This window comes from Acomys minous, assembly GCF_964271855.1.
Source record: "Acomys minous genome assembly, chromosome: 7".
Classification (NCBI taxonomy): domain Eukaryota; kingdom Metazoa; phylum Chordata; class Mammalia; order Rodentia; family Muridae; genus Acomys; species Acomys minous.
This window is the reverse complement of record NC_140488.1, coordinates 50,093,058-50,109,005: the sequence shown is the minus strand read 5'-3', so window position 1 is coordinate 50,109,005 and position 15,948 is coordinate 50,093,058. Positions and strand designations below refer to the sequence as shown.

At 41.1% G+C, this 15,948-nt stretch overlaps 1 protein-coding gene across 1 annotated transcript in view; it reads right to left on the bottom strand.

Moving 5' to 3' along the window:
• The window catches only part of BTK (Bruton tyrosine kinase), a 45,187-nt gene that overhangs the window by 16,966 nt on the left and 12,273 nt on the right, over nucleotides 1-15,948 (bottom strand). The window contains exons 4-7 of the mRNA XM_084788458.1: nucleotides 11,575-11,643; nucleotides 9,061-9,142; nucleotides 622-750; nucleotides 7-74 (exon numbers count right to left, since the gene is read on the bottom strand). Coding sequence (XP_084644584.1) covers nucleotides 7-74; nucleotides 622-750; nucleotides 9,061-9,142; nucleotides 11,575-11,643 — 348 coding nt within the window. The remainder of the gene's footprint in view (nucleotides 1-6; nucleotides 75-621; nucleotides 751-9,060; nucleotides 9,143-11,574; nucleotides 11,644-15,948) is intronic.

Genomic DNA, 15,948 nt, shown 5'->3' with positions numbered 1-15,948 from the left:
TTATACCTGATCTTCCTCCGGGGTAGGAGGAAGGGGCTTTTTCGTTTTTCGATGAGAACTCCCAGGTTTTAAGCCTGTAAAACAAGAAGCCAGTGATACTATGAGATGCATTTTAGGAGAAGGCCCAAGGACAGGGTCCTGTGCTGTGTTGTTGTATACGCTGCCTTTAGGCAAGTCACAAGGAGATTCAGGGTGCCTAGTCACACCAGCTGGATTTCAGCCCCATTAACTAGTCCCTCCCCCTAGCAGTAGAAAATGTGAAAATTTGTGCTGTGTCCTTACATTTGACAGACCCTTGAGATTGTGATGGAAATAATGTCTTGTTTTGTTTTTTGTTTTTTGAGACAGGATTTCTCTGTGTAGCCTTGGCTGTCCTGGACTCGCTTTGTAGACCAGGCTGGCCATGAACTCACAGAGATCCGCCTGCCTCTGCCTCCCAAGTGCTGGGATTACAGGTGTGCACTATCACTGCCCGGTGTGATGGAAATAATGTCAAAAGAAGAAGAAATAAGGGTAGGGACTGAGTTGTATGGCACACACACACACACACACACACACACACACACACACACACACACACACACACACGGTGAAAGGGTTTGTTTTGATTAGATATCTTACTTCCATTCCTGTTCTCCAAAATTTGGCAGCCCATAGCATTCTTAGCAGTCTGAGAACAGCAGAGGTACTGTCCATCGATCCAGAAGCAAGGGTGGTATTTCTGAACCAGGTCACTATTGTACCGGATTACTGTTGCAAGAGAGAAGAGATATCATCACAGGACATGCCATATGCCTGCTTTTCTCTTTGCCAGAAGGAAGTTGGGGAGGGGGGCAGGGACAATGCCTACTCTCTCCCCTTAAGCACCAGAAGGGCACAGTCAGCAAGCAGCCCGGCTGGTTCACAGGAGTAGCCTTGCCTGCCTGTCTGCACTGCCCCAAAGCATTTCCTTCATAGTTGTCATAATGTATATACTCCAATCAAGATAAGACTAGCTGATGGCCGCAGAACCCAATGGCAAAGATCTTATTATCTATGTTTTACCAGTAGTCATTACCCTGCAAGGCAGTTGTGAATTACAGTGTTTGATTTTCAGATGAGGGAAATAAATGTGCCCAAGTTTAACTCGTTCCATATTTTAGCATACCAATTTCCTGGTTCCCACTTCCTGAGTCATCTTTTTTATTTGTTTGTTGAGATCGAGTCTCACTCACTTTGTAGCCCAGGATGGCCTAGAATTCACAATGTAGCCTGGGGTGGCCTTATATTCAAAATTAGTGACCCCTGCCTCCTCAGGTTCCTGTCTTGAGATTCCAGGTATGAGCTACTCTGCTTGGATTCTGAGTAATATTTTAGTGACACCTGCCTTAGGGGTAACTTGCAGCATTAGGCTTCCTGTGTATATAGGATAGTCAGCAGAGCTGAGAGAAATTGTAAGCGAGTCTGCATTTAGTAAAAAAGCAAACACACGTGGGCTGGAGAGATGGCTCAGAGGTTAAGAACATTGTTCTTCCAAAGGTCCTGAGTTCAATTCCCAGAAATCATATGGTGCCTCACGACCACCTATAGTGAGATTTGGTGCCCTCTTCTGGCCTGCGGGCACAAATGCAGGCAGAATACTTACTGTACAGATAATAAATAAATAATAATAATTAAAAAAAGGCAAACACACATGCAAACCAAAAAACACCTAGTTCCAATCTTCCTTGCCCACGGACTAAGATAGGCACATATATCTATCTATATGCAGCCGAGATACTATCCATCAATCCAGAAGCAAGAGTGGTATTTCTGTATCAAGTCACTAGTGTGTGTGTGTGTGTGTGTGTGTGTGTGTGTGTGTGTGTGTGTATGAAATGAAGGAGAAATAAGATGAGATATATATACATCGTCTTATTGCCAAAATACAAATGCAGTTCATTTCCCTCACAGGGCTAGTAGGCAGGCTCAAAAAAATCTTCTGGAAATCAAAGTAATTGACAAAAAGTGGTTTGCATATAGGTGTAATTACTGTTCATAAATTCAGTGGCATTTTGAGAACCTTGCAATGTAGTCAATTTCAAAAGGATGTTTCGCCTTATTGGTTTTGGTTGTTTTGTTCTGACTTTTTTTTTAGAGAGGGAGAGAGTATGTAAAGTTGGGTGGGTAGGGAGATGAGGATTATACTAGATTCTAGGAGGAGTTGGGGAAAGGGGCAAACATAATCAAAATATATTGTATAAAAACCAATTTAGGGGCTGGAGAGATGGCTCAGAGGTTAAGAGCACTGGCTACTCTTCCAAAGATCCTGAGTTCAATTCCCAGCAACCACATGGTGTCTCACAGCCATCTGGTGCCCTCTTCTTGTAGGCAGGCACATATGCAGGCAGGACATTGTATACATAATAAATAAATAAATAAATAAATCTTTTAAAAAGCCAATTTAGTTTAAAAAATATATCTAGAGCAGGGCAGATGGACAGATGGTAGAAGTAAAGACAGAAGTCTGGTGGCCTGAATTGGATTCCCAGACCCCTTACTAAAAAAGCTAAATGTGGTAATGCAAACCTGTAACTCCAGCATTCCTACTGAGACGGATGTTAAAGAGAAGAGAATCAAGGTGGGAGGTAGAGCCAAGAGAATTGCCTAGAAGCTTAAATAGGTAATACAGTGGCCGAAAGGAAAGATTCTGCCTCAAAAATAAGATGTAAGATGAGAAACAACTCATCAGATCACAGATGACTGTGGCACGCAGATGCCCACACTCACATACATAAACACACAGAATAAATAAATACTTTAAAAGGAATCTAGGCATCGTGGTATCTGATAATGGAGAGAAATAAAATCAGTGGAAACAACTGACAACAGTAAACACTGAGGCAAAGACCCAGGTTGCCCCAAGCACATAGAAATTACTGCTAAGAAGAATCTTTTATAAGACCAGAACAAAACCAATGTTTTGTTTCAAAACCAACTTAAAGATTGTTTTTGAAAAAGATTTATTTATTATTATGTATAGTGTTCTGCCTGCATGTATGCCTGCAGGCCAGAAGAGGGCAGCAGATCACATTATAGATGGTTGTGAGCCACCATGTGGTTGCTGAGAATTGAATTCAGACCTCTGGAAGTGCAGCCAGTGCTCTTAACCTCTGAGCCATCTATCTGGCCCTAAAAGTTCTTTCTGTTGCTGTTGTTATTTGCTTGGTTTGGTTTGATTTTGGTTTTTTGAGAGATAATTTCCCTGTGCAGACTAAAGTGGTACTTGGGAGGCTGAGGCAGGAAGATCAAATGTTCAAGGTTTATCCTGAAGCTGAGGATGGAGCTCAGTTGATAGAGTACTTGCTTAGCATGCACAAACACCTTGGGTTCGATCTTTGGTGTCTCATAAAAGAGGTGTAGTGGTGGGCTGGAGAGATGGCTCAGCAGTTAAAGGCACTGACTGCTCTTCCAGAGGTCCAGAGTTCAATTCCCAGCAACCACATGGTGACTCACAGCCACCTATAATGTGATCTGATGGCCTCTTCTGGCCTGCAGGTGTATATGCAGGCAGAGCACTGTATACATAATAATAATAAATAAATAAAACTTATTTTAAAAATGAGGTTTAGTGGCATGCACTGGTAATCCCAGGACTCAGGAAGTAGACACAGAAATTCAAGACTATCCATCCATAACTACAGAGCAAGTTTGAGGCCAGGCAGGATTACATAAAACCCTCTCAAAAAAACAAAAACAAAAACAAAAAACAAAACAACAACAACAAAAAAAAAACCAGTTGGGCTTCGAGGCACACACCTTTAATCCCAGCACTCAGGAGGCAGAAGCAGGCGGATCACTGTGAGTTCGAGGCCAGCCTGGCCTACAAAGCAAGTTTAGGACAGTCAAGGCTACACAGAGAAACCTTGTCTCGAAAAACAAAAACAAAACAAAACAAAAAAAAACAAACCAAAGGAAAAAAAAAGCAGAAAAACAACAAAAAGGTGGCCTTTTGATGCTTTTCAAAACATAGGTATTGGGACATCTGGGTGTGGTGGCGCACGCCTTTATTATCCATTCTCCCTCCATTATGAAGTGCAGGGTGGTGGTAGTTGCATCACCTACTGATACTTTAAAAACAGTAATGTAATACAAGTGGCCAAATTATTAGCAGGCAGTAGTCTTTCTAAAAAGGCCACTGAAACTCCACCCTGCCAAGGCTAATTGCTTTGACCACAACCACCCTCTACTTATCCCCACCATGCTATTCCCTTCAAGGAATTTCATGGCCTCCAGTTCCTCTGTGTCTTCTGAAGGACAGGGCACCCCTAGGCACTGCTAGAATACTCAACAACTGCCCACTCTGACAAATAAATTGATGTTTATTTGTTAACGAGGGGAAAGAATGCTTCCTGCTTTCTCCATTAGCAGTATACTTATTAAAGAATTCTCTCAGCACTGGGTTGTAGTGTGCCACACCTTTAATCCCAGCACTCAGAAGGCTGAGGTAGGCGGATCTCTGTGAGTTCCAGGTCATCCATATATATATATATATTTTAAAGAATTATAGGTCCATTTCTGTAATCCCAGTACTTGGGAGTCTTGGGCAGGAGGATCAGTAATAATTCAAGGCCGGCCAACCTGAGTTTCAAAACAAGTTCCAGGCCAGCCTGGGATCTGTAGTGAGATTCTAACCCCAAAATAACACCAACAAACAAGAACTATTTGCATTCCTAAACAGTGTCTGTTTCTTATAAAGTCTCTCAGGGAAGGAATGCTGGAGAGCTGGCTCAGCTGCTAAGAGCACTTGTTGCTCTTGCAAAGGACTTGCTTTTGATCGCCAGCCCCGACATGGTAGTCACAGCCATATGCAATTCCAGTTCCAAATGCACTGATGCTCCCTTATGACCTCTGCAGCTACCAAGCATGCATGAGGTGCACATACATATATGTAGGCAAAACCTGCCACATTATATAAAATAAAATAATAACAAAGGAAGTCTCTTGAGGGTTGGTAGCTCAATGGGAGAATGATTGCCTAATCTGTGGCCAGGCACGCTGCAGTATGCCTTGCAATTTCAGCACTTGGAAGTCTAAGTAGGGGGCTCACCATGAGTTTGAGACTTGCTTAGGGTGCACAATGAGTTTTAAGCCAGCCTGGTCTATGTAGAAGGACCCTGACTCAAAACAAGACAAAGCAAAACAGCACAACAACAACATTTCCTGAAGACGGCATCCCTATTTTGGATATCTAGAGCTCGTATTTCCAGCTACTTAGAAGAGAATTGTAAAAGCAGGGTGCTCCATCAGGAGAGCTTAGGGGAGACTGCTTGCTTCAGCTATGCACAGGTGGCCCATCAGGGATGCACAATGGTTGGTGCTCACTCTGAGTACTTGAAAGCCTGGTCTATGGCATTCACGTTACAAGGAAACTGTCTGAAATTCTGTTTCAGACACACATGATTCACTGCCCATATTCGTTGTTGAAGCTTTGTCTGTGCCATTGTTCCATTCATTTTGGTGAGGTCAAATTGAAGGTCAATTAGGATAGGCTTTATTGAGCTTGACCAAATAGACTCAGGAACAAATATGAGGCTGAGGTATATAGTTCAGCAACAGAGCATGTGCTTAGCATAAACAAAGCCCTGGTTTTACACATTAGCACTAAAGAGGAAAAGGAGGAGAAGGGACAGGAGAGACGTAAGTATTGTGGGTTCTGTTTGTTTGCTTGGTTGGTTTTCAGATAGGGTTTCTTTGTGTAGCCCTGGCTGTTCTGGAACTCACTCTATAGACTAGGTTGGTCTCAAACTCAGGAATTCATCTAACTCTGTCTCTTGAGTGCTGAGTTTAAAGGCCTGTGCCACCACCACCTGGATTGTTATATTTTACTGTAGAAGTATCCGTTATCGTGCTCAAGAAACTGGAATGAAAGAGATCATGGCTAAATTCTAGGGATATAGCCATTTTATGGAAGGCGTCATTGAGAAAATTGCTACAAAGCAGGTGTTATGATGACTCACACTTATAATCTGAGCACTGGTAAGATTGAAGCAGAAGGATGACCCTAAGTTCAATACCAGCCTAGGTTGCAATGTGAGATATTGCCACAAAACAAATAAAACAAACATAGAAGGGGGGGACTAGTGATATGGCTGCAGGTAAAGGTGCCTGCCACCAAATCCGATGACCTGACTCAATGCCCAGGATCCATATGGCAGAGAGAGAGCCGAATCCCTCAAGGCAAGTTGCCCTCCGACGTCCAGACTTGTACCATGGCACACATGCCTGCACATACATGCACTCAAACTAAATCCATAAAGAAGAAAGGTGAGGGTAAGGAGGAGGAGGAAAGGAAGGGGAACAAGGAGGAGAGGAAGGAGAAGGAGGTGGAGAAGAAGCAGGAGGAGGAACAGGAAACAGAAAATATAGCAGCTGTATAGTATTAGGTCCTACTTTAAAAATTAAGGTGTTATTTACTTAGGATAAATTACACAGACCTATGGGGTATAGCAAGCCACTTTCGTCACTCATTGCTTAACCTCACTTGGACCTAGTATTTTGGAAGGCTGCTCTGTGCCTCTTTATGATTAATACTCCCCCAGCCGTAATCTACACTCAGATAAAGTCTGCTCTTCTGCATGTGGGTGGCTTCCACTTGATGCTTTTTAACCCCTGAGAGGGGGTAGTATCACTACAATAAGAACTGACGATTCCTTCTACAGATTTTTTGGTGGCTTTGTTTGTCTGTTTGTTTGTTTGTTTGTTTGTTTATTGAGTCAGGGTCTTGCTTTCTAGCCATGGCTGGCCTATAACTCTCTAGGCTAGCCTGGAATTCACAGAGATCCTCCTGCCTCTGCCTCCTGAGTGCTGGGATTAAAGGTGTGCACCACTACAACAAGCAAGGTAGCTCTTTTTTTTTTTTTTAAGCACCTAGGACTAACCTGAGATTACTAAGACTTTTCATCTAAAGTGCTCAGCAACAATACTGCTTGTTAGAATAGAAAGTTCCTGCTTTGTTTTCTGTAGTATGCGCAAACAGGCTTGACAAGGTATACCAGAGGTGTCTTCAGCAACAGAGAAGAGAATGCAAAACTGTACCTAGCTACACTGTCTACTAACCATGAAGAAACTAGCTAAAGTGATGCTGTTTCTGCTGTCTTAGCTTTGTTTAGCCTATTGGAACTTTGGTTAATGATCTTGGTTTGGAAATTAGTGCTTGAAGTGTAAAAGAATTGCTAACTCATACATTTCTCCCTTGCTTCTCCTCAGATAGTCTGCCCATGGTTTCCTGTTTCCTAACTAACTTGCTTCCAGCCATTGATGCAGAGCCTGAGTTGGTGGTATGTACTTACTCTCCTAGAAAATTCAATTTGTGCATCTGTTTTTATCGATTGTTTTCTGTGTACAGGACATTGAATGCAACACTGTCAATGGAACCAAAGAGGTACAAATATAGATAGATGCCCTCTGTAGTTCTTATGTCAGTCTTTAGGAACAGTTCTCCAGCTTGGAAAGAGTATATTTATTTTGAGAATAGAGTCTTAAGCCTGTATCCAGGCTTTGCCATCGATTAGCTGTATGCTCATGAGTGATTATGTCACTTCTTTGAGCCTCAATTCTTTCAGCTGGAAATAGGAGAATTGTAAATCCTAAAATGTGAGGATTAAACGAGCCAATACATGTAAAGCACTCATCACAGATCCTGGTGCATAGAAAGTACCTGTAAGGTGCCAGCTATTAGTCCTAGATTATTGTGAGAACAAAACACAATAATGCACAAAAGGTGCTTAGCTCAGTGTCTGGCACTCAGTAAGAATTCAATCAATAAATGGTCCCTTTTTTCCTTTCCTCTTTCATTGTGAAAGAGTTGATGATTATAATTTGTACTAATTATATTTCGATGGGAGTGAACAAGGCCAACCACTGAGTATTGGGATCTAAATGTTTGTGAAGACAAAGAGCTGTCATGCAATAACCCAACTGTGCCCTTATCAGGCCGCCCTCCTTCCTGTTTCTCTAGGCAGCCTTTCCTGATGTCAACTCAACCAGTTAATCTCTCAGTCACTTGACACGGAGCTATATATACACACACGAGAATATGTGCATGCATCCTGTGCTGCAAGCATTTACAGTGAAGCTTATCTTTATCGCTGTGTGGTGAAACACAGAGGAAATGTTCAAGTTTAGGTCTTCACAAAGCAACGACTATGAAGTAGCTCCTTGGGAGATAGTTACCTACATTGAGAAGATGGCCACCCCTGTCTTATCTAGTGCCTTATGGCTTTTCTCATACTTTCACATATGTTCTTATTTATTTATTTGATTCTTAGGCAACTCTGGAAGTGGGTATGGTATGCATCATCATCATCATTGCCATTTGGGAGAAAAACCTAGACCGTAAACAAGCCCATGGCTTACTTGGCAAAAGTCAATGGTAGAAAGTGGGTTGTAACTAAGCTTTTTGACCCCTGACTTCAAGCACTCTCACACATCTAATTAATTTTTACAGTTAGGCATCTCATACCCAGGACTTTAAATATTGTATAATCATTGAACATTATACTACATTTGAAAATGGTGCAGAATTTACATCATGTTGTTATATAAATGTATATATAAACAAGCAAACGAAGGTGTCCACAATTACAAAACTGAATTGGAGAGGGCTGGTGAGATGGCTTCCTGGGTAAAGGAACTTTCCATGCAAGCCTAATGACACAGTTCCATTCTTTGAACCCACAATGGAAGGAAACAACCAACTACTGAAAGCTGTCCATTATTGCCACACACATGCTGTGATATGAGGACACTCTCGAGCGCAGGCGTGTACACGTACGTACACACACACACACACACACACACACACACACACACACACACTAATATGTTCTCTTTTATTTATATGATGGGTTATTAATCAGTTGAGGCAAAATGCTCTTTCACTCTTTTTCTTCTCCCTCTCTTTGCCTTTCATAAATTCATTTTTTCTCTCTCTATACCTCATTTCACCTTTTCTCTTTTCCTCTCTCTTTCCTCTCCTCTCTTTCTTATGATTTCTTTCTTTCCATTTTAAATCTAGTTCACTTTCAAAGTAATTCTCACCATTTTTGAGCTGGTGAATCCAACGTTTTCTCAGCTCTTCAGTTGGGGAGAAAACATAGAGAGGTCCTTCATCATATACAACCTGTAGTGATGAACACACCACATTCCAAGGTTAGGGTTCAGGAAAAAAATGAAGAAATATATTAGAGAAAAGAGTGAGTCTTAAGGTACAGTATTGTATATCTGTTGTGCAAAAGAAAGGAAGAAAAAAAAAACCAAACATGGTCTTTAGTCAGCAGTGCGGTTTAGAGGTTAGGTAAATCCATTGAAGAATTCCTGAACTGTTCATGTCCAGGGATGGAAGACCTCAGAGGTATTAGCTTTTGAATACTCTTAAAACATACTCTTGGTGTTTTAAACACCATGTTCATTGTGTAAGGTATTACAGGAATGGATAAAACACAAAAGATTTGGTTCAGAACGCAAGCATGGCGACACATACCTGTAATTCTATCCCTTAAGAGGCCGAGGCAGGAGAATAGTGAACTCTAGGCTAGCCTTGGGTGCATAGTGAAACAAAGTCTCAAAAAAAAAAGTTTTGTATCTAACCCTCATGGAATTAGTTAATAGACACCACACAATGAATTCTAATGTCAAATGCAGTTTTTCAATTATGAACTATTTTTAATTATATAATGCTCTTCTTCATTATCTGCTCGTGCAGCCAAACAAGATCATCACGTTTAAAGACAGTGGCAATGAAAACTATGTCACAAACACACTTCCTTCACGAGTTTTCTAACAGCAACGTGAAAGAAATCATTTTACATTTTTCTTTTTGCTTGTTGGTCTTGCTGTGCTCATAAATCCATGACAGAAAGCCTCCTCCCCTGAGACTTTCCACTTCCTTTTCTGGCTTTCACTGCTGCAGAGGCTGCTACATTCACCACATGCAACCCACACGGTTCTCAGGATACAAACAAGCCACTTGGAAGCCCAAATCATAGTCTCTTCTATGGCTTAAGTTGCATCTATGGAGAAGATGCTCCTCATCTGTTTCAGATTAGACCAAAATGTAGTTTGCCATCTATTAAGCCTTCTCCATACTGAACTTCCTAATACTACCCCTTCCCTTCCCTCTTCTGTCTTTTCAACCCACATGACCGCCATTAAATAGACATGCATAACCAGAAGGAAGTGAAATCATCAGTCAACATGCAGAGTGTCTTTCTCAATTCAGCCATCATAAACAAGACAGAACATAATAGGACTGGTGCTGATTTATAATCTTTTTGAGGCATAGAGATGGGAAGAAACTACATTAGATGGGATAAATACAAAGGCAAATATGCTTGTCAAGCTCATATATTGCACGTAAAAATTTTAAATGCAAGTAAACAAATAAACAAGCCTTTGCTGGGTGGCCAAGAGGCCTCTGATGCATATTTACTAAATGAAGGGCTTAAAATAGTAAATATATCTCATTTGAAGCTCAGAAACATCCTGTAAGGACTTGAGAGCCATTCTCATAAATGTTAGCATTCAAAGAATAAGACTTCTGTGTCTAAGACTCTATGGAAGGACAGAATCCCAACTTACATCATTATTAGCCAACAAACACAGCTGGCCTAATCTCATTGACTCTAACCTACCCTTTGTTTGCTTTTATGTGGCTTCAAAAAACATTAATCCTGCAAGGAACACAGCTGAGGTACTTATTAGCCAGCCCCTGCTTTGCTGTCGATAAAGACCTCTGGCATAGGGTTAATTATAATAATTCTCGCCTGGGTTACATTTCAAGGACATCCAAGGTCTCTTACCAACCAGTGTCACCAGTTCTAACTGGGTGTGGCAACAGTTGGTAATAAGCCCATAAGCCCAGCAATTGGGAGTTTATGCATGATAAGAGGGTTGTAAGTTTGTGACCTGCCTTACACTTTGTGCCTTACACTTTTTTAAAAAATGGATAAAGGAGAGAAGGAGGAGGAGGAGGAGGAGGAGGAGGAGCTTAGAACAGAGAGGGGGAGGACTAAAGGGAGGGATGGAGTTAGGAGGGAAAGGAAGAGGGCTAAGACAGGGATGGGAAGGTTAGGAGAGAGGAGGGACTGAGAGTGGGTTGAGAGAGAGAAAATTAGAAGGAGGTAGGATAGAAAGATGGGGAATTAGGAGAAACCATTAGCTCATTCCTTGTATTGCAGATTCTCAAAAATTAGTCTAGTAGAGCTGAAAACTCCACCTTCAGATTATACCATTTTCTAAACACCTGTCCTATGAAGAACCATGACAATTGATTCTGCATTTGCTGTCCACTGGTTACCTTTAACCGCCTCCCTCCATACCTTAAATTGCCCTGCTTATTTTTTTTTTCAATAAATGTTCTCTAACCCTCTTCCTGTCTTGGAAACTCATAGCAGTGACTGCCATACTGTGCAGTAGGCCAAACAGACCTGGTTCCCTATCATGTCTTCCTTGACTACTTTAGTTTCCGCTCACTGGGACCTAGTATCGTTCACTTCATTCTCAATGACTTCATTACGGAGGCTTTTCCGAGGTGGGGTAGATAAAATAACTCACCTGGAATGGATATGGGAACCTTTCAATGATTGAGATCTGCTCCATTTCACTGGACTCCTCACCCCTCCTCTGTAAGAAAAAAGGAATTAGGATTACCTATAGATGTTTCCGGCTTACCTATGGATATTTTAGGGTTACCTATGGATGTTTTAGAGTTACCTAAGGATGCTTTAGGGCTACCTATGGATGTTGTGGTGGTTTGAATGAGAATGGCCCCTATTGGCTCATGTAGTTGAATTCTTGGTCCATGGTTGGTGGAACTTTTGGGTAAGGATTAGAAAGTCTGGTCTTGTTGGAGGAGGTGTGGCACTAGGAGTAAGCTTTGGAATTTCTTTTTTTACTTTTAATATTTATTTATTATTATGTATACAGTACTCTGCTCATATGTACACCTGCAGTCCAGAAGAGGGCATCAGATCACATTATAGATGGTCGTGAGCCACCATGTGGTTGCTGGGAGTTGAACTCAAGACCTCAAGAAGAACAGCCAGTGCTCTAAACCTCTGAGTCATCTCTCCAGACCAGGCTTTGGGACTTCAAAAGACTCATTTCCAGCTTCTTAGCTTTGAAACTGTGGATCAAGATGGAAGCTCTCAGCTGTTCCTGTGGACACGCCTTTGCTCCACCATCACAGACTCTAACATTCTGAAACCATAAGCCCCAAATTAAACATTTTCTTTTCTTTTTCTTCTTTTTAAAAGATTTGTTTGTATATATTTATGGGTGCTTTATCTGCATGTATACTTGCATGTCAGAAGAGGGCATCAAATCCCATTATAGAGGGTTGTGAGCCACCACGTGGTTGCTGGGAATTGAACTCATGACCTCTAGAAAAGCAGCCAGTGCTCTTGACCACTGAGCAATTTCTTCAGCTCCTGAATATTTTCTATTATACACTGTTTTGGCCATGGTGTTTTATCACAGTAATAGAATAGTAACTAAGACATAAATGCTACTCTTTTCCAGGTTTCTCTACATATTGGGATATTTAAAAAGGATTTATTTATTTATTATTATGTATAAAGTGCTCTGCCTGCATGTACACCTGCAGGCCAGAAGAGGGCATCAGATCACATTATAGATGGTTGTGGTTGCTGGGAACCTCTGGACCTCTGGGACAGCATTCAGTGCTCTTAACCTCTGAGCCATCTCTCTAGCGCCTGTATTGGGAATCTTCTACCATGGCTTCAGAAAGCTCTTGCAAATTCAATTCCTTTTAAAAAATATTTATTTTATATTTATTCATATGTAGCTATAAATGTCCATAGATGTCAGAAAAGGGTATGGTATGTCCTGGGGCTGGTGTTATGGTGATTGTGAGCCATCCACTGTGGCTGCTGGGAACTGTACTTATAATATCTGCAAAACAGCAATTGCTTTTAACTACTAAGCCATCTCTCCAGGCCCCAAAATAATGTCTTTCTCTCTTTTTTTCCAAGACAGGGTTTCTCTGTGTAACCTTGGTTGTCCTGGACTCACTTTGTAGATCAGGCTGGCCTCACACTCACAGAGATCTGCCTCTGCTTCTGGGATTAAAGGTGTGCGCCACCACGCCTGGCCCAAAATAATTTCTTAGTGATTACTTCCACTCCAATAGAACCACAGACATTTTGAATCGTTAGCTAAAATATACTTTCTCAATAATTGGCGCTAGGAATTAGGTAGCTATATATCATGTCACACCCCAATGTAAAGTTCAGATGGCTTTAAGCACATAAGATGAAATTATAACTATGATGGGATGGGGCTGTAGCTCAGTGCTAATGTGCCTGCCCTATATGCATGAAGTTCTGGGCTCAATTACCAGCACTGCAAAAATATTATAAAGAAATTAGGATGTGGGAGTGATGGTACACACTGGTAATTTCAGTGCTTGGGAGCTACAGAGGGAGTTCAAGTCAACCTGGCTACCTATACTCCAGAGGAAGATGGTCAAAAATACAAAGAGAAAAAGAAAGCAACAACAACAAAGAAATAGAGTTGCTTGGGGAGGGAGCATATGCATTAAATCTTATCACCTGGTCGGGGGTGGGGGCAGGGGATGCTTCTAAGTTCAAGGCCAGCCTGGCTAGCCAGAAATACATTGTATTTCTCAATACATTTCTCAAAGAAGAAGAGGAAGAAAGAGGAGGAGGAGGAGGAGAACAACAAGAGAGAGGGGTGGGGTGGGGAGGGACAGAGGAAAGAGACTGCTGTGCAGGTAGAATGAAATAAACCAAAACCAAACTTAAAGAATAAAAACTAGAAGAATATTTTCAATACACTAATATTAACAAAAGACTGATATTCTTATATCAAGATGTCTTTGAAAGTGTTAGAAACACAATAAATTTCTTCATAAAAGTGGGCCAAAAGATGAACAGTAGACACATTATTGTTCAATCTTTTTTGTTTGTTTGTTTTTGTTTTTCGAGACAGGGTCTCTCTATGTAGCCTTGGCTGTCCTGGACTCACTTTGTAGACCAGGCTGGCCTCAAACTCACAGCGATCTGCCTGCCTCTGCCTCTTGAGTGCTGGGATTAAAGACATGAGCCACCACTGCCTGGCTTTATTGTTCAATCCTATAGGTAAAAATAAGTCAACAATGAAATACTATTTTTCTTCTCTGAAATGTTAAAGAGTATTTAACATATCTCATGTTATAAAGAATAGAGAGAAATACCATACTACATAGTTTGCAAGGCTATATGATGTCTCAATTCTACATCTAGAGAATGAAATGAAATAGAAACAAAAATAATAACAGCATTATTGGGGCTGGAGAGATGGCTCAGCAGTTAAGAGATCTGGTTGCTCTTGCATAGGACTAAGTTTAATTCAGGTCCAGTGAATCTGACACCATCTTCCAACCTCCATTTGAATCAGATACACGCACACTGTATTTTTATATACATGCATCAAAGCACTCAAACCTTTAAAAATGTTTGGGGTTGAAGATGGCTCTGTAGTTAAGAGCGCTTGCTAAGCTGGGTAGTGATAGTGCACATCTGTGATCTCAGTACTTGGGAGGCTGAGACAGGCAGATCTCTGAGTTAGAGGCCAGCCTCTTCTACAAAGGAAGTTCCAGGACATCCAAGGCTACACAGAGAAACCAAGCTTGGAAAAACCAGGGGGAAAAAAAAAGAGCACTTGCTAATCTTGTAAAAGACCCAGGTTTAGTCCAAGTCCCTAGATGGAGACTCACAGCTGCCTGTAACTTCATTTCCAGGGTTCCAACAGTAGATCTGATGCAGTGCTCTGGCTTCACTGGCACCAGTTACCAGGCATGCATATGGTGCACATACATGCATGCAAACATTCACAGAATGATAAGCCTTAAAAAGAAATAAGGGGGGGAATGGTTCCTGAAGAAACAGCTCAACAGTTTGGCCACTTTTGCAGAGGGCCTGACTTTGATTCCCACTGACTTGGCTGCTTACAGATGTTTATAACTCTAGTTTCAGGGGATCTGACTCCCCCTTCTGGCCTCCTCAGGCACTGCACACACATGGTACACAGTCAAAACATACCATACACATAAAATAATAAAATTATTTCAAAAGATAAGGTGAAAAGGGCCAAAAAAAAAAAATGGCTCAGAGAGTAAAGGCACTTGTCGCCAAGCCTGCTGACCCCAGTTCAGTCTCCAGGAACTGCATAGTGGAAGTCAACAATTTGATTTCCACAAATTATCCTCTAGCTTCCATAGTCATGCTGTGGCAAATTCACACCCACCTGCTTACATGCACCAAGCAAGCAAGCAAACAAACAAGTGTAGTTGTGCATGCTGGTACATGACTTTAATCCTAGCACTCAGGAAGCAGAAGCAGGTAGATCTGAGTTCGAGTTCAGCCTATTTTACCTAATGAATTCCTGCCCAGCCAGGGCTACATGGTAAGACTCTGTCTCAAATAAATAATAAATGAATAGACAGGCAGGCAGACAGATAAATATAATAAGAATTTTACAGGGAAATGAAGGAGGAGAGTGACAAAAAAAAAGACACCTGGATTCCACATGCACACAAACAGGTGCACTTGCATTTGCATACACTTAATGCCATACACACTCAGGAAAATAATAAATTTTAAATACCAATTCTCATCTAAGGAAAACAAAGCAAGGTACATAGTAGTGTTGTATTCTAATTGTATAATATATATGAAAGCATGTATATGTATTCCTAGAGGAGAAAACCACATATAAACCTATATATACCACTATGATAATTACTATTTTAAAGTGGATAATGGGGTCATACATAGTTTTATCTTTGATTTCTAACTCCTTTATTTTTCCAATTTCTTTCTTTCTTTCTTTCTTTCTTTCTTTCTTTCTTTCTTTACAGTTTCTATACTATATATGCATACTCTTGTAACCAGGAAAAATAAAATG